We start from the raw sequence: 22,969 nt of genomic DNA on the forward strand, positions 1-22,969 counted from the left end.
AGCTATAAAACTGGGAATTGATCTTCATCGGAACAACAAAAAGAAGAAACTGTTCTTTTGTATTTAGGGGGCGGCTTCACCACATCGTCACCTTGAGGAATAACAAAGACTGAACCACTGATCTAACACAAAACCAAACCCCTGGGAATTACATACAGTGTGAGTTCCAAAACAAGCCCACACACACGGACAAAAAAAATGAAAATGAACAAAAGATACTTCAAAAACATGCCTCCAACACGCTCAAGGACAACACAGCAAAAGGAAAGTGCCAAGTTACAGAACAACAAAGAATAAGCAGAACTCACAACACTGATGAACCCAAAGCTTTAAAATGATGAGAATTCAGATCCATGATTGCGCTACCATCTTTTTCCTATGAATCCAACTCTTGTTTTCTTGACTGTGGTAATAGAAAACAGAGGTTTTCCACAGCTAAAACAGCTATCTGTAGGGACAGACTGTATTTACATTTGGGGTTCTCTTGGCTCCGGTGGGTCTAGAACGTTCAAATCCACCTCGCCAGTACTGTGGAAGTGACAGCCCGCGTCCAGAGCACGCGGCTCTCATCGGCTCAAGAGGAGAGATAAAGATCTGGAGCACTCTAAATATATGTCTCAAGTACAAAGCATAGACACAGCAGATACATGGCTCTCGGTTTCAAATGGAGAACATTGACTGCTATTGACTGCCCCATCAGGTGTAGTGGTTTTGATACACTGTTGCAAAATGGATTGTTGATGTTGTTCACAGGAAGCCCCACCCATGGTTTAGGTAAATACCATTATCTTCTAAGTTTTACATTCATGGATTCTCAAGTTAAGAGAATGTAGCTAAGCTAAGAGATAACAGCAGCTAAAATAACAGTTATTTATGGATCTAGCGCACTATTACTAAACAGTCAATTACATATGCACAGAAAACAGGTAGTAACACATACACTAAGACTCCTCGTTGTTCTGAGAAGTCATTACGGCATTACCTCACAGGTACAAAGCAGCTTAGTGTAGTTTTATCCCGATTTGTTTTGCAATGACATCTTAACCTAGCATAAATAATGTGTTTGCGGGGTGAAGTATTTGATTAAACAAGCGAACGCACAGCCAAATCAAGCAGAATTAGCTGGGAAACATCATATCAAACGATCCTTTTAATGGAAAAATTGTCTTTTGGCCGTCACTTTTCACAGATAACACTGTGAAGGACAATGACTCATCATTATTGCTATGAGGTGTAGTAAAAGTGTAGCTCCTGCAAGAGCACAAGCAGTTGAATATAAAAAAGGTGAGGAATACAGAAAGTGAGGGGTTAAGAACCACAAACAATAACATTTCAGGAGCAGATGTCCTTGAGGCGAATCCAAGGACGAGGCAATTGCTAATCTTATATTCCCAGCATGATCAAATCACCAGGCAACAGATATAAATAAAAGGACAGGAAATGAGGAATTCGCATTCAAGGGTGTCAGCGGCAAAATGAAGATTCATGGTGGAGAGCCTCGGTGAAGGCGGCAAAAATTAACTGCAAATAAAAGGCCAGCAGCCGGCCTCTAAAGTCTAGCGTTAAAGTAGGTCTGGGAAAACACACACTCGTGGAGATCCAGATGGCTGACTTGAGGAGATCGGGCTCCACTTTCTCATGGAGACAGGTGGATTTATCTGACAGCCAATAGGGCCTGCCTGACTGGATACTGACTGTCTGCATCGACCGTCATCAGATGGTCTAATTCTCCATTTATTTTAACGACCCATTTGTTACGTTACTGGACTGGATGCTTGTCGGCCTAGGCTGGAGTGCAGCCAATATAAGGGAAACGTTGGGAAATGTTTACCTTCCCTAACCTGATTAGAAGGACATCGGTTGAATCAGTTGTATGAAGGTCTATAATGCCTTTGTGTGTGTCTCCACAGGACATGTGTCCCGTACCTGTTTCTGTTCCTCCCCCAGTCCATCCCACATGGACGCCACGATCTTGGACACGTCTCCGAAGGTGGCGTTGGGGTTCTGGCCTTTAATGGCCGCCTGCGTGTCTCTGAAGAACAGAGCGTAGGCCGACACAGGCTTCTGGGGCTCGTTGGGGTCCTTCTTCTTCTTCTTCTTCTGTGGTTTGGGTTTGGGCTTCATCATCTCCGAGGAGGGACGCTTCTCGCCCGTAATCTGGAAGACCATCAAAACACACACAAAAACAGAGCACCTTATCACTTACTGCGGCGCAACAAGCCACGCCACATCAGAGTATGAGAGACTGAGGTTTAGCGAGCGTGTTCTTTGGCGTCTGTCGTTCAACTCGACCGAAACTAGTGAGTATGTATGTCCAATGCTCTGCACGCAACCAGAGCAGCAGAGCTAGACATTAGTTTTCATCCATGTGTACTGTATACTGTAGTGTTCCAGCCTATACCAGACATACTTTATCACCGCAACAACATCTCATCCATACTTTTAGGGGGCCTTCCAGAAGACACCGATGTTATGATTAGTCATTGGCAGATATGTTAGTAATCATCAGTGATTTGCAGTGATGCCACACAGCAACAGCATTGTCATAATCACATCTGTTTTGTACTATTGTGTCCTAAGTCCAATGCAATCTCTGAACAAAGGAGGCCAATGGAGTAGCACAGAGGTAGGATGGATGGGAATAATTTTTTACTCATACATGGACATTCAGAGCACAGCAGGGAGGTTTGAGGTGGATGAAATGTTGTTTTTATGAAAATATTCTGTTCTTGCCATATCACTGCGAGCTAGGGTACAGATGCTGCTAAATATGCAATGAAAGAAATGGCAAATTCAATTCTACATTCTTGTTGCTGTTTTTCAGTCCCAAAGGTATGCCTAACACATCCCAGGGGAGTCCAGATTGGTGGACAATTTCTATATGCTTTGTTGTATGATTTACATAAATTAAGCTAATGGAGCCAAACAAGACATAGTACATTCATATGTTTTATGGTATATTAAAGAGTAATGTCTCAAGAAAAACAAGACAATAGTACAATGCCCTCAGGTGTTCCTATTCTCTCCTTTGTGCTCACTTGCTCAGAAAATAAACATATCTATGGATGCAGGAGCAGTCCTAAAGCTCCAATGGTTCTGCTCTGCTACAGATGAACCTGTTAGGGTCATTTTACTGTAACATTTGTATAAAATAATATACTTCCGAGAATTATATCATGATTCTGTCGCTCTGGTCAATGGAACTCTATGACTAAAAATGTTAAGGCATCGTACACCAATCTACCCATCTACTGTAAACACACAAACCAGTAGTAGCAAAGGGGGATTTCATGTCTAGCAATGCTTGGAAACATGAAAAATACAGTCTTTTTTTCCGGGTTGGTCACTAAGTGACAATAAGCAAGTTAGTAATGTAATGATAGAGATAAGACAAAGTAACAAAAGGCGGAGCGCTATGGTAACTGGATTCACTTCCTGTGAAGTCTGACAGGCCAAAAGACAAGCTGGCAAATACTGGAGTCACATGTGAACAGAGCTTTTCCCTGCAGCCACCTTGCAGCCCCCAAAACCACCACACCACCTGACTGTCCCTCAGCAGCAGCAAGTTAGTCAAATCAAAGAAGCATTTCCACGCATCAGTACCTTAAAGTGAGAATCAGTTTCCTCTTCCTGATTGGAGCTGGAGGGGGAGGGTGTGGCTGATTTACTTCCCGGAGGTGAGGGGGAACCATGGGTAAGGGCCCCCCGGCCGACCTGAGAGTTCAATTGGGACAGTGCGCTCATGGGGTGGGGCAGTATCCTAGGTGACCTGCTAATCAGTGGGTTGTGACGGGCTGGGTGATAGTGAGAGCCCTCTGCGTGGTGAGACAGCTCCTGGATCTGGGGTGAGAGAAGAACACCAGCTTTACGATCGGATCAAACGTTTACATCCCCAATCTGAATGACAATAAACAGACCTGTACCAGCAAGGGGAAGACGTGGAGAGATAGAGATAGATAGAGAGAGAGAGAGAGAGAGAGAGAGAGAGAGAGAGAGAGAGAGAGAGAGAGAGAGAGAGAGAGAGAGAGAGAGAGAGAGAGAGAGAGAGAGAGAGAGAGAGAGAGAGAGAGAGAGAGAGAGAGCTTTTTAAGTCTCACTGGTCCAACTCCTCTACTGGTCGGAAGAAAACTTGTGCTGAATTAAGCCCCCCACTCTCTCCTCAAGACTGAAACACACACCATTTTCTGACTCGGTTAAATCACGCCTTTGTGGCCGATTGTATCAGATGGCGCTTTGAAGCTAAATGTAGGTTCTAAATGAAGTGCAGTACTGGTGTGCAAATGCCCTTGAACAACATGTCATTCATCATAAAAAGACAAATTGAACACTGCATCTGTCCCTTTATCTTTTTGATTTGTTATTCTCAAACAACAGCAAATATCTCTGATGACCCTAAAACGGATAATCTATGCCTGTGAATTTCCTCAACTAATAAAAGCTCCAAATATATTTCTACTGCAGGGCACTGTTGGATACTGTGTACTGTATCGGACAAAGTGGGGGCAAGATGCTACAGTAAGATTAGCTAAGATTATAGACAAGCATTCTCAAAATAATTATATTAATATACAGTAGTTTCTCTAATAATTGCACATGTCCTTAATAAAACTTTAATAATTTCCTTAATCATTCAAAACAAGTCCACATACTTTCAGTTCGGTCCATTGTTAGAAAGCCACCACAAATGGAGGGAACACATTTTAGAATGATTAAATAGACAGTCCTGGTTGAAGTTAGGCTTTTAGCAGTCTTCGAGATGTTTCGTAATGACTACATCAAAAGCATTTCTTTAAAATGTGTCAGGACATAAAAGAACTAAAGCAGAATGTTAATGCATGTATAAATGGGAATGTTTTGCAATTTACAGATCAGAAAGTGATGAGCTAGCATTTATTGGCCACGTTAAACATTCATGAGTTAAATAATACATTACACATTAGTGCCCTGCTAAAAAGATCAAATTGCACCAGGCCTAGCATATGAGGTCTTGATAAACACAAGTAGAGGCTTTGAGATGAAGGCTTGGCTCTCCAATTTAATTAGCCCCAGTAGGTTGGTGAAATAAAATGCTATGTAACGTTGTAGAGACTGCGGGCTGGTTTAAAACCCCAGAATATTTACAGGACATTAGATTTTGTGTTGGCCTGAACAGCTGCTAACAAAAGACAGCCCTGAACAAAGGTGTTTTCTTCTGCATCTGAAATAACCATGTTGTAACCTCCTCCAACCTAAACATAACCCTCAGCCTCCCATCATAATTCTAGACACCATCACTCCGCTCCTCAAACAGAGTGAAATAGCTTCAGCGTAAGAAAGAAGAGAGAGAGAGAGAAAAAAAATCCATTAATTTTCCATTTTCTGTGGAGCTGCTCTTTAGGGTCCTCACAAACCAAGAAGCATTGAAAAACCAATTAATCAAACATGAATGGCCTATCATAGCTACAGCAGACCTATTTCCATAGCAACAGCCTCTGGGCGAAATTGTCACCCTTTAATCTGGGCACAGTGTGTTTCATATAAACAAGGAAGAGAGAGACAGTGACAAGCCCAGCAAGACTAGGACAGCTAGGTAGAGTAGCTCTTGGTCTGGATTGCATGGGTGTCATATTGGTTTCATCTCTTAGTGTAAGTAGACAGGCTTAAGACCACCACTACTTTTCCTACAACGTCCTGTTTTGTTCATGGTATTTGCTGTAAATGTTGCACTGATATATTGTTTCATCGTTCTTATTCTGCTACATTTTATTAACTAGCATTTAATAAAAGTAGTTCCAAATGCAAACATGGGTAAACAGATAACACTAAACACCAAGCTATAGACCATAACTCAGATTAAACCCATATTCGGTATTAGTAAGTGAAATAACACATGCATTAAACTTCATTTTCTTAATTAAATTCATACATAAAACGAAATACAATTCTACTCGTAAAAAGATGTACATGACAGATTTCACTCAATATTAGACTGAGGATCTTTCATTAAACACTGTTGAAGAGAGCCACACTTCAACAGAGTCAATTAACAATTATTTCAATGTGTTGGAAAGTTTCTCAGAGCATTCAGCAAGCCCTTCCATCTGTGACAGAGCCAGAAGTTATCAGGTAGTACCATCAGTCAGAGCTAAATAAAGCCGTTGGCTGACGGCTGTACAAACATTATGAGAGAATCTGACAAAGGTTGCTGGTTGCCATAGGTACTGTATGCTAATTCCAAATGGTATCATTTGCGGGCAAGGGGGGAGTGCAGTCTGTGTAATAGGCTTTATTTGGCTGTTACTGTCTGTCTGAATCTGAACACACAGTGTGTTCCTCAAACTCTGATGCGACCAGTGATGCAACAAGCGGTGATGTAATGAATGATTTCATAACGAGACACTTTTACAGATCACCATTGTCACTTATGAAAATTAGTTTATGGCTTTGGGAGGTAAAAGTACAGTCATAAACAGACATGAGTGCAGACACAGCCACACAGGGGACTAAGTGTGATATTGCATATTAGAAGAAGTACACTTGTGGAAACGGTATTCAACCCTTACGGCCGCCCTGTTTGTATTCACACCTTGCACATCATAGTCAAATGGGAGTTAAGTAACAAAAGGATTTCCAATTATGTGCGCCGCATTGTGAGCGAGATGGAATATCAGAGGGCTATTGTTCCTCTGGTACTGCTGACCTTACCTTTGAAACGCTTTCATGGCTGCTCCGATTGCCTTCACCATTTGATTTGGCTAAGGGGATTTGACCACTGGAGGTAGTGCAACAGAGAACAATCTCCACAGAGAAAAAGGTGTTGCACAACAGGGGGCAAAGACATCTAACCTTGCTTTGTCCTTAGATTGATTCCACCAGATTGGTATCCCCCCCCCCTGCCCCTTACCACTCAAATTAGAAGTCAGGGTTATTCAAGATCTCCCGGCACTAGCTGTCTACTAGACAAGTGTTCAACTAGCACTAGGACATTCCACCTTGCATAGCTTATGTTGTTTACTGCAGGCGTTCTGGCAGCACAAGATAAGGGTTGTTTTGACTGAAGTCAGACAACTCTGCATAGCTGCTTTGAATGAACAGAGCTCGGACTCTGAACAACTGGGTACAGGAAGTCCCGCCCCTCCACCCTGCTCCCATCCGCTCAGCTTGTTCTGAATGCAAGGAGGAGACTGCTGCTGAGAGCGTCCTGGGCCCTACAATCCCCCTCACTGGTCGACTGGAGGCGTCTTGTTAAGAGTGATAGCTCACTCGCACAGGTCCACAGTTGCTATTGTAAAATCACCCAGCGTTTAATTGAAACAAATGACTATAATAATAGAACATTATCCCTGCAGGCGCCCAACCATGACAGCTTTAATTAGAGCAGCGTTCTAGACCAATCCTTCAAGAGCTGGCGGAACAGCGCCGAGCCCACCAGCACCCGGTGGTAAACATGCCTGAGGTAGACCCAGACAGCCAGACAGACAGACAGATATCCAGACAGACAGACAGACAGACAGCTAGACAGACAGCTAGACAGACAGCTAGACAGCTAGACTGAGAGCTAGACCGACAGACAGATGGCCAGCCAGACAGCTAGACAGACAGACAGTCAGACAGCCAGACAGACAGACAGCTAGACAGCCAGCCAGACAGCCAGATGGCCAGACAGCCAGACAGACAGACAGCCAGACAGACAGCCAGACAGCCAGATGGCCAGACAGACAGACAGACAGACAGACAGACAGACAGACAGTCAGACAGTCAGTCAGACAGTCAGACAGTCAAGGCAGGGAAGCATGAGCCTCCAGTTTCCCCCTCCGGGTAAAGCACTAACAGCTCTCTTCCCTAAAGCTCTTTTCTAACCCCCTTCCCTCCCCTTTCCCTCTTCTTTCTTTGCTTTCATCCATCTCTTCCCCTCATCAGGCTTACATATACCCGGGAGGGTCATTTATACAAGGCGAGGAGTACTAATAAGTGAGTGGATTTATAAATCATATGCTACTTAAGTCGCAAAGCAAAGGCAAAACGTAACTTGTGTAGGCTGATTCTATCAGAGGGAAGTAATGGTACAGTATCATGCCTGACTAGGACGCAGGAGAAAGACTGGTGATAATTGGTTGTATGGATGGCATTACTATACATTTTAATAAGGAAAATGTTACCTTAGTTCTCCTAGGCCATTTATGCCTCATGAATAATTTCTGGAGAAAAAGCACATTTTCAGCATTCTTAATCCATTCTCGACATGTCGACAAAACCGATTGAAAACAAAGGACTATGTATATTGTCGACTGTTTTTAATTGTGCACAAGTGATTTATTTAGAAGGAAAATGAGATATGCAAGCGAGATCAGAGAGTAATTGACGGAAGCTAATGCTGTTAGAATGAAGATTAAAAAAAAATACAGTTAAGAAAAGGCTGTAAAAAACCATCCTGTCCATCCAGTTTGCTCTCACAGTAAACATGTCAAGAGACAGTCATTGCCAATACGTTTGGTAATTGTAAAACCATCTTGGGTGGAATTATAAGCATAATTTCGGATTAGTAGACTTAATGATTTGGGCTTGAACAGTGACATGCAGTATCATCAAAAGGCGAACAGCTAAATGGAAATGTTCTTCTTTAACTGAAGGTCTACCACACATTTACAGAAAGTCGTTAATGTGGAAAAGGATTGTGCTGGGATGGGCAAAGCACATGATGGACTGGTGACTGGTAGATTGTTGGATTCTCTTCAAAATGGAGACAGGGCAGTAGAGTTGAAGATGGAAATGTGGTAGTGTCCCCCTTGGCAGTGTCCTCCATGTTCCTCATTACTGGTAATGTCAGAGCCCCTTCTCCCCCTTCTCTTTTCTCCCTCTCTCTCTTACTCTCTCCTTTCCCTTATTGGTCCTCTCTCCCCTCCCCCCCCCCCCTCTCTCTCTCTCTCTCTCTCTCTCTCCCCCCCCCTCTCTCTCTTTCTCTCTCTCTCTCTCTCTCTCTCTCTCTCTCTCTCTCTCTCTAACTCTCTCTCTCCCCCCTCTCTCTCTCTCTCTCTCTCTCTAACTCTCTCTCCCCCCCCCTCTCTCTCTCTCTCTCTCTCTCTCTCTCTCTCTCTCTCTAACTCTCTCTCTCCCCCCCCCTCTCTCTCTCTCTCTCTAACTCTCTCTCCCCCCTCTCTCTCTCTCTCTCTCTCCCCTCCCTCTCTCTCTCTCTCTCTATCTCTCTCACTCCTTTTCTCTGTGTTAAAGCAGAGCATCACAGGAGTGTGTCTGAGCTCACCTCACAAAGACGATCAGAGCCTCGTCGTCTTGTCTGACGTGACATCCAGGCAGGCTGTGGGGAGTGGCAGGGACCCACACTTCTGACAGCCCGAGACACAGTTCCCACTAATGAAAGAGGTGACTGCAGCGTCAAACACACACACACATGCCAGCACACACACACACAAACTGACAAGAAGCGCGCACACACATGAACGTACACACATACACTCTGCATATTTCACACGTAAAGGGGGATCATGCCAACAATTATGTTAACCAGGAGGTGATTTGCCAGTGTGTTAACTACTCCTTCACGTGTTCTTGACAGGAGCCATCTCCACCTGCTCACGCTGTGAACTCATATCTTCGGTGCGTGACACAACTTCTATAATATGCAAACGGTCGCATTTTACAATATCAAAAACCCAGGAGAAGAGCGGTATCTGTGGCTGGCGACAGGACCCCCACCATTTTGGATCAAACCACTCCTGCCTTACCACCATCGTGTTAGCCTACCCCATTGTGTAAAACACTGGAGGGGTGAACCAGGAGAGTGGCAAGATCATTTAGGATCTCCTACACAGCCACCAGGGCGGAATATTCTCCCCAGTAAAGCAGAGTGAGCTGATGGCTAGCGGGATAAGGCACAGTGCAATATAGACATGATTTCATGGGATGATAAGTCACAGCGGGGCCCTGAGGCTAAATGTAATATGGAATCCTTTATCTATGTAACTCCATCATAACACTGTCTGTCTTGTGCAGCTGAGTCCTCCTCTTTGTTTGGGGTCTTTTGCTCAGTGGAGCTTTATTGCCAGTCCCCATACTGGAGATAACATAACCGATAGACGACAACAAAAATCACCACGCATGGACTCTATGGTGGCGTCGGGTTTCACAATGTCATATAACACGACGTTGTTACCAAAATTGGAGAGCCAATATGTCATTTGAATGCTAGTGATGTATACCCGCGCACCCTAAAAACCAGGAGGAGCCATACTGTCCCAGCCGTGGAAGACCTACGTTGGGGTGTCCACAGAACAGGGATTCATTCGCGACAGTAGATCCATCGATGTCATCCCACCTTTTAATTATCCAGGTGTAAATAAAAACACAAATGTGAATGAAGTCTAACTTGTCTCATGGGACCAGCAAGAAGACATATTCCTTCTCCCTCTGAAAGTCACTGATTATGAAAAAGGAAATTAAATCCATACCTTATCCTTTGATTAGCCTAATCCCATAAACTAATTGACTACCAAGGAGAAGGTCAGCTTTGGCCAGCAATCAAATGTTCTTTATGACAATAATGAAATGTGGAAATAACTTTAACTTGAACCATTTCTTAAAAATATTTCTTAATATACAACTACAGCTTCATATCACATTGCTGTAGAAATAAGGTACTTTCTCACAGGAGATGAGAAAAGAATTGAATTTTTCCTTATCGGTCATCTATTTTTCCACAGAATGCTATTACTTGCTGCCTGCCGTTGCTAAGCAACAGGAAATATTAATAGGACCTTTTATTAGCTAGGCTTTACCAGTGGAGTACTAAAATGAGGAAGTGGAAAACATGAATGTGTTACATAAATCTTTAGACCTTTCAGGGTTTGCACAAGTCTCTGTTTGTCCAATGATTTATGACTGCGATGCTTCATTTATGGGAAAAGGCAGTGTGAAATACCAAAATGGAACATTAGCCTGAAGGACTATTTGAAAATAAATAATCGCAAAAGGTGAAAAGAAAGCTGTTTCAAATCTCCCCCTCTCTTTACTTGAGATTTCATGAGGCCATCAAACATTGAAGTGCTTTCGCCATTTTCAGGCGGCATCATCATCTTGCCAGTGGGGCCTTGCCGCATTGTCACTGGAATATGGAGGACGCGTCCTATCAGTCTCGTTGATTAGCACAACTGGGCCCACAGACGCAGCACTCGAATGATCCAGTCACAGGAAAAGGAAGTTCTTCCCCAGACGTTTCCTGATGTCACCCACCCTTTATGAATTCACCAGCACGATGTGTTTACCTGTACACGGTCGGGTGGCTCGGTAGGGGGTTCATCCATATCCGTGATGACAGGAACCTCCTATGCTAATCCTCCTCACTCCATACAGGAAGTACCTAAATGCAAAAGTGTGGCCCGTGGTGTGCATTCGTGAGAGCACATTAGAACACCTCTGGGTGTCTTATCATTAATTCATCTCGTTTGTCTGTGACAAGTTTTAGTTGACATTGGAGTTCATATTTCATTGGAGCCTAATTCCACACGTGCTGTAACCACTTGGCCATGCACCTTTTCATGACCAGCAGGTCAAGATTAATACCCACTAATTAATCCTGAGAGCGGTCCAGAGACAGAGTCCTTAGAATTGAACCTTACCTGAAATACGGGAACTAAAGCAAGCGATGGGAAGAGATGTCTGGATGGGCAAATCCCAAACATGACGGCAGCAGCCTCCATAATAAAGGACGTCCATAATTGCCCTATTTTGTCCTTAAGCATCTTGTAGCCGAGCATGTCACCACAGGAAAATGCTAATCCACTGATGTCTAAGTAGGCTGTTAAGCAGAGCTACATGCCATGGATGACGATGCATTTCTCAATCTGTTTCATGTTCAAAACCTTCTTTTGGAGGCCACTTTGATGACCCCTTGTGCAGCCATCCATTAATGATGTTCATGGAGAAGATACTTAATCAAAGATGAATTATGCACGGTGCGAGACTGTTTAGCGCCTGTGTTCATGCCGGGGGCGGGGAGAATTAGGATGCGGTGTACAAGGTGTCCTGACACTGTTAACACAAGTTATTCAAGAGCTCAACAAAGCTGTTTGTAACCAGAGACAGTAGAAACGACGACATCCTCACTTCTTAACCTACGATATAGGGATCCCTGCCCTCGTAATCAATTTGTCAAGTACGTAAAACAGGCACTCATTTAAACTTGGCGGCTTGATGCAGACGGCTGAGTGAGCAACAAAATAACAAACAATTGTTGTCGAGTCCGGAGAGCCTCTGGCAGAGATGGCTAACTCACTGGGCTTTATTGATAAGATCAGTGCAACCTGAGCATGGCTATTAAATGTCTAATGTGTTTTGGAACTTGTGGAAGATGCTATGACAGTCCGAGGCATTAACAGAGAGAGTGCAGGGCTTGCCAAGCCGGGCAGCAGAGAGAGGGCTCTCTGAAACGTATCAGGTTCATCCAGGAGGGTCTTCTGACCGCAACACAATAAGCCTCAGCAGAGGCCCAGATGAACTGGAAATGACTGTTGAAATGAGGAGAGCACAGCAGCAGGTCAAGAGCTCCAGGCCTGAGCGTTGGAGGAAGAAAGGCGACCGATTAAGCTCGGGGATGTCGAAATGTTTCTTACAGATGGCGTCCAACAGTTTGGGTACAGATCAGACTAACTGTTCAAGGTATACATGTAGCCAGGAGACTGAGAACACCACTTTGCCTCCAGTAGACAGTTTTACATGAATTCGCTTTTAGCTAACAAACCTTCTAACAATGCCATTAACTGGTTTCTCATGTAGACTTGTAACAGTTGGAATTGGGCTCTGAGGCTTTCAGCACTAGCACAAGCTTGGATGATGCTATAACCTTGTATGCTTGCATGGTGTACTGATGTGCATCTGCACCGTATAAATGGATGTGAAATGACTCACCAAACTGTGCCATACAATATGGTACTTGTGAAATTTAGCTTTTTGCCGTCCTCTGATGTTCGGGTGCTAGACTGTATTTAGTATCGCTAGACCATTTAAGTTTTTTCATCAGCACTGAATAAACCTCATTTCCTTAACGGCAAAATCTCTAAAAGATCTAATAACACAATCTTTAGAAAATAAAAGGTTTTTTCGAGAGTTACCTTTCCCTCTCTGCAAACTCTCCTTTTCCATCGTATTCCATCTCCCTCTCCTTCTCTCTCCCCCTCTCTCCTTTTCCATCCAGCCCTATTGCACTCTTTTTCATTGCCCTGCTCACGTATTGAATCTGCCTGATGAAAACAGATCTCACTGCAGCACCTCAATAGAATGGCTGATGCAGGAAAGATGAAACCTAATGGATTTTTTTTTTCTCCAATGTGCTCAAGATTGAATATAAGGCCTGACCTCCAGATGTAGTGGATCCATTTCAACAGGCCTGATAGATATTGTTTATGGAGGGGACACACAACAACACCCACATCTAGCGCCATCTAACCCAGCTCTATTACTGCATGCAGTACACCCCGAAAGAACCCACGTAAACATTCGGCCTCACCCATTGGTCTAGCCATGCAAAGATGTATCATGTGATCGTAAGCATTTCACCACGCGACCATCCTTTGCCCATCGTTAATTGTCCTGACTGTATCAAGGTTATACGTTTGTTAAATAGGCTACGGTTTTTACTCGGGTCGTCATTTTCGGTTAAGCCGTGGCAAGGCCGTGTCGTCCGGAGTCGTCGTGCTGCTTTTTGGGAAATAGAAAACACAACAGGGTGACGCTACTGCCAGGTGGCAGCCCCGGAGACTGAGGAGACAGAGTGACCAATCAACCATTGTCATCCATGCAAAGGTCAGGATCATATAAAATAGCATGAATGTCAAGCTAGATCACATTGAAACCAAGTGTCGGACATAATTGTACTGCAATGTACTGCGTGGAGAATATGTATGTGTGTGTGTGTGTGTGTGTGTGTGGCAGGATGTTTGGAGAAGGATGTGACCACAGGCAATGTAACGTTGCTTGTGAAACATGATATACTGTGTATCTTAATGGTTTCATCCTGAGCAGGTGGGACTGCACAATGTGCACATTTAGATAGACTTGTCTTGATGGCTATGTACATTGTACAGTACATATAATTGCCTGACGAGAACTGTGCTATTTACAGCTTTTCTCATTCTGTTGATGTTTAGATATTCAAATTTTGCCGCACACTTGTGTCGAGAGCTGTGTGAGCAATCAGAGAGTATTCATCCGGAAGGTTTTTGATAGATTGACCCACACTTGCAGAGGAGAGATGTGACACTAATGGATTTACCCACAATGCTTTATGCCTCAAAGACAACCACAAATGGGCTTGTGGATCATTCTGTCCTCCTCTTCTGTCCTCGTTCTTGGTATTTCAAGCACACTTATGAAATGGGGAGAACTGTACCGACACAGTGTCATACACGGACCTGCAGCCTTCCTGTTGGGAATGTCTAAACAGTCGAAAAGAACACTGCACTTCCAAACGTCCGGCGAGCTAATGCTTGTTTACCTTTAATAAATCATTTGCTCATACGCTGTTTCTGGGCAATGTTCTAAACTCTGGTGGAAAGCTGCTTCATCAGAGTGGTGACGCAGAACACAACCTGCTTCTGACTCATAACATACTACACTCGAGAGCGCACTGTACTAAAGATGCAGCTGGAATGAGCTGGCATCGAACATGGCATTTCAGATCAAATCAGATAAGATGTCCAGTGGACATGCTCAACGAGCTGCTTTGTGCTATGCCCCATCGATGGAAATAGTTTCTCATCTCCTTTTCTCATCTGATACGAATGCTTGAGAAGACTGTGGAAGGACATGACGCTCGGTGCATAATCCCAGTCCATCTTCCATTGTCCATCATCAAACAAAATATATATGACAATAGCCAGTCTCTACACAGGGTCTTTATGGCGTGTGACCGACTGGTACTCACCGAGGGCATTTGGCTGGAGAGAAGATGGCCGTCCTGGGCCAGCATGTTGGACATCATGAGGGCGGGCAGCTCGGGGTAGGAGTAGGGGTTGATCAGGCCGTTGTGTGGCAGGGAGTGGCAGAGGTAACCAGACTCGTGGTCCATCAGATGGAGGAGGGGGGGCTCCGGGTGGTTGGGCGGGGTGATGGGCGGGATCTCGTAGTCCTCATCGCCTCCACCATTTCCACCGCCACCCCCACTCTGACCTGTATAGCTCTGGAAGGAGAGAGAGAGAGAGAGAGAGAGAGAGAGAGAGAGAGAGAGAGAGAGAGAGAGAGAGAGACAGAGAGACAGAAGTTGAAGAGGTGAGTATAATAACAAAGCATTCTTGAAGAAATACCTAAAACAGGTGTGATTATTATTAATGAAGAAACCCACAGAAACTGCCAAGAGCACAGTGTGTTTACATTTAGTCACAGCAACATCTGCATCTGTGTATTTTCATTAATACAAGAGGTTGAGATACGAGTCACAATAAAAGGGGAAGTGACTGAACTCGGAGAGAACAAAAGAAAGAAATAGCAAGGAAATTCAATGGGGAATGAAAAGCAATTTTGTCTGAGGCGATCTGACTCCTATTGTAATGACTGAGTCAAATTAATCATCACAAATAATATTCCGGTGTCAGCCATTCAAGGGGCTTTAATAGAATTTTTATGATTCATGTCTCGCAGCATACATCAAACAGTCAGTTCTGCAACATTTCAGAAATCAATTCAGTATCATCTTTGTGTAGGCTGTCATCCTTGGCAGAACAGTGGCCATTTATCTCTCCAAGAAATACTTTTATAAAATAAGGGGTGAGGGGAAAAGGGGATGAATTTCTCTCCCCTTTTCAACTGTAAATAACTCAAAAGCAGCAAAGAGGGACAATCGGGTTATATTCCTCCTCCACAGATCTGCTGCTTTTATTGAAATGATCACATAATCTAATGCACTGAACAGCACTGCCTCATATTCACCCTCCCTTCAGGAAGATAAAAGGAAAAGGGAACAACATTAAAAACACTAACCAGCTTCGATCCGATCACAACCATTTTATGACTTATTATAACTACAATGATAATGATGCAGGGATGTAGGCATTGAATGAACGCCACATTTAAACGTGCTCTCATCCGCCTGCCGCGCGGCCCTGGAAGGAGCACTTGTAATTGCCTCCGTTTGATTTACGTTGTCCCTTGCATTGTCTAAAAATACGTGGATGTTCGTTTTCTAGAATGTGCTTTGAAGACAGATGTTTTTGTGAACCTAGGGGGGGATGGTGTTATTGTTTGGTCTAATGGACAAGAAAACGAACATTTCCTGAGATTCAATTTCCCTCATAATTGTTGGAAGGAAACAAAATTGTCTGTTGTAAACATTGAGGGCATTGTGTGAAGTGAGTTTCTTTCCAGGTCCTAGGGGAGTCATGCATCGCCATGATCTGCTACAATGAGCCAGTATTGTTAGAACATTCCTTACAAGAAATACCTGGCAGGGCCACAGCAGAAAATAGGCATGTGCTTCGTCATCATCTAGCCTGTGTGCCTCGGAATATATATCTTTTGTTTTGTATTTTGATACCACCAAATACCACAGAAAGGATATGTTTCTTCAGCCTATCAAATGTTATTGGACAGTGTTAGGGGAGGGAGTGAAAACTTGTCATAATACAACTTAGGAGCCTTGTCCAATGCCCTTGATGATAAAATGTAAATACCAAGGACATTCCCAGTTGAATTGTTGCGAGATAAATTATTCATATGCCTCTATTCAGAGTGAGATTGCACACGCGGAACCAACATACACTGGCTAATGTATACTCTTTTCTCCTTTGAAAGTACAATCTAAACCAAGGGTATGCATTTGATGGATCATATAGGTTAGTGTGTGTACAGTTACGTCCTTACGCTACAGAACCGACTTTCTTAACGAAGCCTTTCTGTATAATTTTTTAAGCAATCCTTCATGATTGAATTATAATGCACAATACCACAATTACATTACACGCAACATTGGGTTTCTTTTTTATCTTTTGGGATAAATGCACGAGGGAATCGTATTTTCTATATACAGTATGCCTGGTACGGTGTGCAGGAAACATTCAGTGGCGTTTTAATTAAGAGCGCGTCTTCGGAGACCGGGCGCACATGAGAACACACCTTTCATTTAAGAGAAACAGATGAACAGACAGTTGGTGTGGGGATGGCCGGGGAGGGAATATAGTGTTGACTGGGAAGCTTTCCAGGTTATCTGTGTTGGCATGGAGCTAACTGTGCTCTGTGCTGCCACTGTAGGCCCATCTAATTGGGTTTATCACAACATTTGTTCCTTTGAATTCAAGGCCTTCCCAAAACGCAGATTATTTCTACCTAACACTGATTTAGCTTTGTGGCCTGCAATGTAGGATATATTATATGACCAGAGATATTTGTCACATGCTCTGATGCTGGGCTGGAATGTAGGTATTGTTAGGCCATTGTTTGTCGGACATCTGACCATCTGTGCTCTATTTTAATCTGACTACCAAATGAATAGAATCTTTTTTTTTTCTTTTTGTCCGTGGGTTTACTGAATACTGTAGCCCTCTGTTTGGTATATCGTGTCGTTCATGCTGAGATTAGACAGTAAGACTCCAATCACAAACAGCCAGCATAATTAAATCCAGAAGCCGTCTTTGTAGCATTCAAGGGCACTCAAGACCTGCTAATTCCAGTTAATGGTATGGGTATGTTGTTAAACTATTCATGTAATTAAAACGTCCTTGGCCCTGCATGTGAATTCCTTCTTTTAAGCACAACACTGCTAAAGAATAAGAGAACACTCTGTTCGGATGTGGATCAATCATTTACAGGGCTGAATGGTTCAACTGATAATCCCAAGACAAACTAAAAGCTGTCCATGTTACCCTGGACTGAGCCTCAGTTTGTCCTGGAGGAGGTTCTTCCACACTGAACACACTGTGCCACGGAGGGCCCGGAAACTTCTTCCACGTCAGCGTTTCAACGCAGGGCGGGACCGACAGCGGCGAGGAAGACGATGACAGATCAGCCTAACCACTAATGTGCACTTATCTGCCTGGCGGAGAGCTTTGTCACAGTGTGATTTATGCTTACACCCCACCCCACCATCCCCTTCTACTCCCGCCACCCCCACCCTCGACCCCCTTCACCCCGCCCTCCTTGCCTCGGCCCCCCAAAACAGAGTTATCTTCCTCTGCCACACGCTGGAGAACTCCAGAGAGGGTTATCTGGGTGGGGGGGGGGAGGGATTGGGTGCCTCGATCTGTTTTCCTGACTCTCCCCTCGTGTGCCCCGTAGAAAGAGGACATGCTCAGAGTGACCCGGGGATCCAGATGTACAGCCAACTCTCCGCAGATCCTCTCCCTGCATGTTGTCCACTGTGATCGGCTGGCCCGATGAGCCAAAATCAAGATCACCAAGTGGTTCCCCTCCTGTCTTTATGAAATGGGCCACACCTTTATCCCTGAGAACGTCAGCCCCTACATTCAGGCTCTAAATGTTGTGAGTCCATCCCATCTAATGAGTCCCAGTTCTGGTATTGCTCCTAATACGGGCGGAATTCATAATAATTCATTAAAGCCATCATCTCTGCTACAATATCATGTCGAGGATATCAACGCACCACAAAGACCTTTCTAAGATGACACAGACAGGGGGGCAGGATCATATTCCTGCCACCCTACACCCCCTACCTCACCCCCAGCCCCTCTCATCCTTTCCTTCCAAACAGACCAAAGAGCTGCATTATTTATCCGTCACTCTGTTACTATTTGGAAATGTGTGGAATCTGAAACCACAAATGTTCTAGGTTTCGTCTCAGTGAATGGGAGAGAGAGAGAGGCCAGGCACAGTTCCAGCCCAAACCCAATGTCCTGGGCACCGTCGATGAAGCCGAGTGCAGCACAAAGCCTTACAACGCTGTTTGGGATGTCACATTACGTCAAGGGCTGTGGCGCAATCGTTTAGAAACGACATGGAGGAGTGCGGTTTACAGAACAACAAAGACATACAAAAGAAAAGATCTGACCAACGAATGAACGAGAAAATGCGAGAGGAATGAATGGGAAGTAGATGGACGAGGTGGATTCAGTAACACAATCCAAATGAGGGTCGACATGGTTTGGGTCCAGTTTAGTTACAGAGGCTTGTTGATTACTGAGCCAGCTTTGACTAAAACTACTTCCTAATTGGGAATCAGTCTCTGTCCCTTCTCCTCTGTGTCGTCGTCTGTTCTCCTTCTCCTCCTCCCCATTTCTCTCCTCATCTTGCTCCTTCCCAAGGTCATCAGGTCAAGTTCGTTTGATCGCGTGTCAGTCCAGATTAGAATCAAGGCTTTTGTGCAATGTCATATTTCATTATGGGTTTGACTCATCTCGCAGGTCACAGGGTCACCCTTATTTGATTGGATGACAGAAATGATATAATTTGTGTTTAACCCTGGGCTGTATGGGCTCTGAGTGGTGTACTAATGCATTTCGCAGAGATAGGGCAGCCCTTTTGCGGCAGTGGCTAATCTGAAGTGGCATTCCACAGAGTTGAATGGAGCCAGAGCTTTTGCAAAACATGTAGGGGTTACACAGGGGTTTATCAAATAATAAACATAAGTCTCTGTCTCTCTCTCTCTCTCTCTCTCTCTCTCTCTCTCTCTCTCTCTCTCTCTCTCTCTCTCTCTCTCTCTCTCTCTCTCTCTCTCTCTCTCTCTCTCTGTCTCTCTCTCTCTGTTCTCTCCTCGTTTGTTCTCTCCCTCATTCTCTCTAATGTCAGCAGGCTCTGAGAGCGGGGAGGCAGTCACTCACAGGTCATTATCGGCGCACAGACACTGACTGGAGCAGCAGACGACAGAGCGTCATTAACATATATGGGAAACTGGGAACATTTTGTCGACCGGATCCTGTTTATATATGTTTGGGTGTATTGGGGGGGGGGGGGGGGCGGGGAGGGGAGGGGTAAACAACAACAGATGCTAGCTCGTAGCATGTGAATAGACGGTGTATTTCATAGGCATGCATTCACGTCCAGCCGGGAGTGGGATGATGCAAGGGACAGGAAGTCTCCTCCCGCTGGAGGAGGGGTGCTGTGGAGACGCAGTGAGCGCGCTCGGCAGTGTGAGCAGTCTCGAGTCAGTCATCCTCCTTGCTGACGCAACGAGACAACGGACCGGCAGAGAAGGCTACGGTGGTGAGCCGTCGCCACTCCGGAGAACTGTGGCACGACACTCTGCTACCACCGAGGTGGACTGAAGAGAGGAGGAGGCATGGAGGGGGGGAGGGATGGATGGATAGGAGGAATGAGGGCTTGGGCGGGAGGGGAGGAGGGAGGAAGGTCGAGGGCGATGGGGGGGAAATGAAAATTCAACATTTCAAATGAGAACCATAATCAAACTTATTGCCTGACAGGGGGAATCAAGGATCCCAGCATTGCCCTGTCAGATCTATTACTCCTACAGTCTCCTCTGTCTCTTCCTATAGGGAGCAGCCTTCTAACCCATGAAGAAGAAACCTATTCGGTGTAACTTTCTTCATTGGAGGCTTGTCTGTTCAGTCGAACAGCAGGGCTTCACGTGAGCTCCATCCACCACCATCAGCGCACACCAGACAGGCAAAACGGAGCACAAGAGCCACATCACCATGGGAATCACAATCCGCCATCATTAGTCAGCACCAGTATCCTACCCTCATTGTCCCTTTCGCGATTTGTCGACTTGAGGACAATGGCGCCACAGTCTCGGAATGCAAAAGTCGTTTTGTTTCGAAGAAGAAAAAAAAAGAAGAGAGCGACCCGTGTCTGGACTGGAGAAGACTATCGGGGAAATGGCCCAATCAGAGGGTGGTGGGATCTTGTGTGATCCACACGGTAAAAGAAGGGCTCTGATGGGACGGACACATCCGAACAAGCTGTCATTGTACTGCAAAGGGTCGGGATCATGTCCCTAGCATGTCGGTGGGGAGAGTGTGTGTGCCTTTGTGTGTGTGTGTGTGTGTTAGGAGTTATTGTGTGTGTGTGTGTGTGTGCCATCACACATGCGTGTATGCTCTGGGTATGCCAGTGTGTGCTTTTTGTGCCCCTTTCGTGCCATTGTGTGTTTGAATGGGACAATTAGGTTACAGTTAGCATGTCTCTAACATCCCTACCCTACGACCGAGTCAATGAGGCTGTGAATGGGTGCCTGGCACAGCTGGTGAGGACTGGTGTCCAGCGGTGGCCCTTCTGCCCCCTGGTGCCATTGTTCCTGAGGGGGAGGAGGGGGGCAAGGTTCTGCGCGGTTCTCCACAGTGAATGAGCCACTTCATCCCTGTCCAGGGCTTCGGGGGCCCTTCTCTCCAGGCCACAACGGAACCCTTCACCACACAGTCCCACCGAGATGGTTCTTCCAATCTCCTCACGCGTGTCGCTCCACGAAATCCCATGCTACAGTAAAACACACACCGGAAAATTCCGGAAATGGGGATCAACCAAATCAAATCCCACGTCTCCACACTCTTCAGTATAAGAGGCTGTAAAAAAAAAAAAGCCTTCTCAAGAGGCTGTTTCGGCGTCCTGAGGTAAAATCGTAGGATTGAAACACTCCTTTGAAAACCTTTGACGGGAGAAAGGGTACATAGACTAGAATAGAATTACACTTTCTAAATCTCACACGTTGCTGTGTGCTGGGGATCTGACCTGAAGACTCTGTGAGTGCTTGTTTAGTTTCTCCAAGTGAGAGCTGTTGGAGTGGAAGGCCTACAAAAACACATTAGGACAGCCATTAGATTCATTTGATCACCTACGGCAACAGGGTGACAGACAGCTTGGCAAGGCAAGGTCCTTGCACAAATATACAGCTGTGCATTTTTTGTTTTGCCAGTGCCATGTCAGAAAGTATTCCAAACAGAAAGCTGTTATTGGGCAAGGGAGGGGGAAAAAGAGAAGGAGAGAGAGAGATTTCAAATTACTGTAAAAAGGCCATGGGGAGCAAGCTTTCTGCTGCAGCAACAAATATGCCTGCACATCTTTTCACTTTGTCTCCAGCCCCTGCTTCGTCAGCGAACGGCTATAGAAATATTTTGGCAGGCCGCTCTTTGTTTTCATTTTCACAAAAGATGGAGAGAGGGAGGTGGGGGTTGGGGGGGGGGGGGGGGGGGGGGGGGAGTGGTTGAGCCTGCCACTCTATGCCCCTGCTCCAATCTAAACAGCGGGAGGAAGCTGTAAATCAAACTAATGCGGCGGTGTGTAATTCAGACCAGCAGGGTCGGGCCGCGAGCGTCGGGACCCTGGACGGCGGGAGTTTACGAAATGCCGCGGAGAGGCTTTAATCAGCGCAACGATCCGATGATACTGTCTACCCCAATCACCGGGCTTCCTGTCAGTCACACACGACTGAACTTCACCAATCAGCCTCTCCCAGGCAAGACAGAGCGGCTGAGATTGGGACGGGGGCCAAGGAGAGAGTTACTCATCTGATCTGTGGAGGCGAGCGGAGCACCTCTGGGTTGCATCTACAGGGATGAGGTGATAGATATGTCAGGAATTTGACACCCCATACAGAAAAAAACAAGTCATACAATGTCCTATTGGAAACATGTGGAGAGTGCTGGAGAGCTGGTGTTCTATTGATTTGTCCTAACCTTGTGAGATTTTCCAAATGCAGCGCAAAATTATAGCTCCGATTAACCCTAGTCCTAATCCTAGCCCTAATCCTAGCCCTAATCCAAACCCTAACCCAGGGAATGAACAGAATTCAGCCAAACATTTCCTTGCATGAAGAAGTCCATCCCAAAAAACGCTGCAATATTAATGTGCGCATGCGCAGTGAGCCCTGGTGGGACAATCTGACGGGGTGGATGAAATATCACGAAGCCTCGTGTGTTCCACTGTCCTGCAGGCTTGCTATGATACGAAGCACATTTGATTTATATCATTGTGGCTTCACTTCAGTTCAACAGATCTGCTTTTCACAACCCTTTGAAAGCTGGGCACCTCTGTGATTTGCCCTCAAACTCAAACTGTATGAACGCTAGCATGGGCTAGTTGGTGC

At 45.1% G+C, this 22,969-nt stretch overlaps 1 protein-coding gene across 4 annotated transcripts in view; it reads right to left on the reverse strand.

Moving 5' to 3' along the window:
• Positions 1-22,969, reverse strand: part of tox2 (TOX high mobility group box family member 2) — a 65,490-nt gene that overhangs the window by 6,071 nt on the left and 36,450 nt on the right. For 2 of the 4 annotated variants that reach the window (XM_084706210.1, XM_084706209.1), the window contains exons 4-6: positions 14,912-15,166; positions 3,604-3,840; positions 1,927-2,157 (exon numbers count right to left, since the gene is read on the reverse strand). In XM_084706210.1, coding sequence (XP_084562336.1) covers positions 1,927-2,157; positions 3,604-3,840; positions 14,912-15,166 — 723 coding nt within the window. The remainder of the gene's footprint in view (positions 1-1,926; positions 2,158-3,603; positions 3,841-14,911; positions 15,167-22,969) is intronic. The other 2 variants (XM_084706212.1, XM_084706211.1) reach the window with 1 other exon arrangement.

The sequence above is a fragment of the Hypomesus nipponensis genome, chromosome 9 (genome assembly GCF_054491055.1).
Source record: "Hypomesus nipponensis isolate SF chromosome 9, ASM5449105v1, whole genome shotgun sequence".
NCBI lineage: Eukaryota > Metazoa > Chordata > Actinopteri > Osmeriformes > Osmeridae > Hypomesus > Hypomesus nipponensis.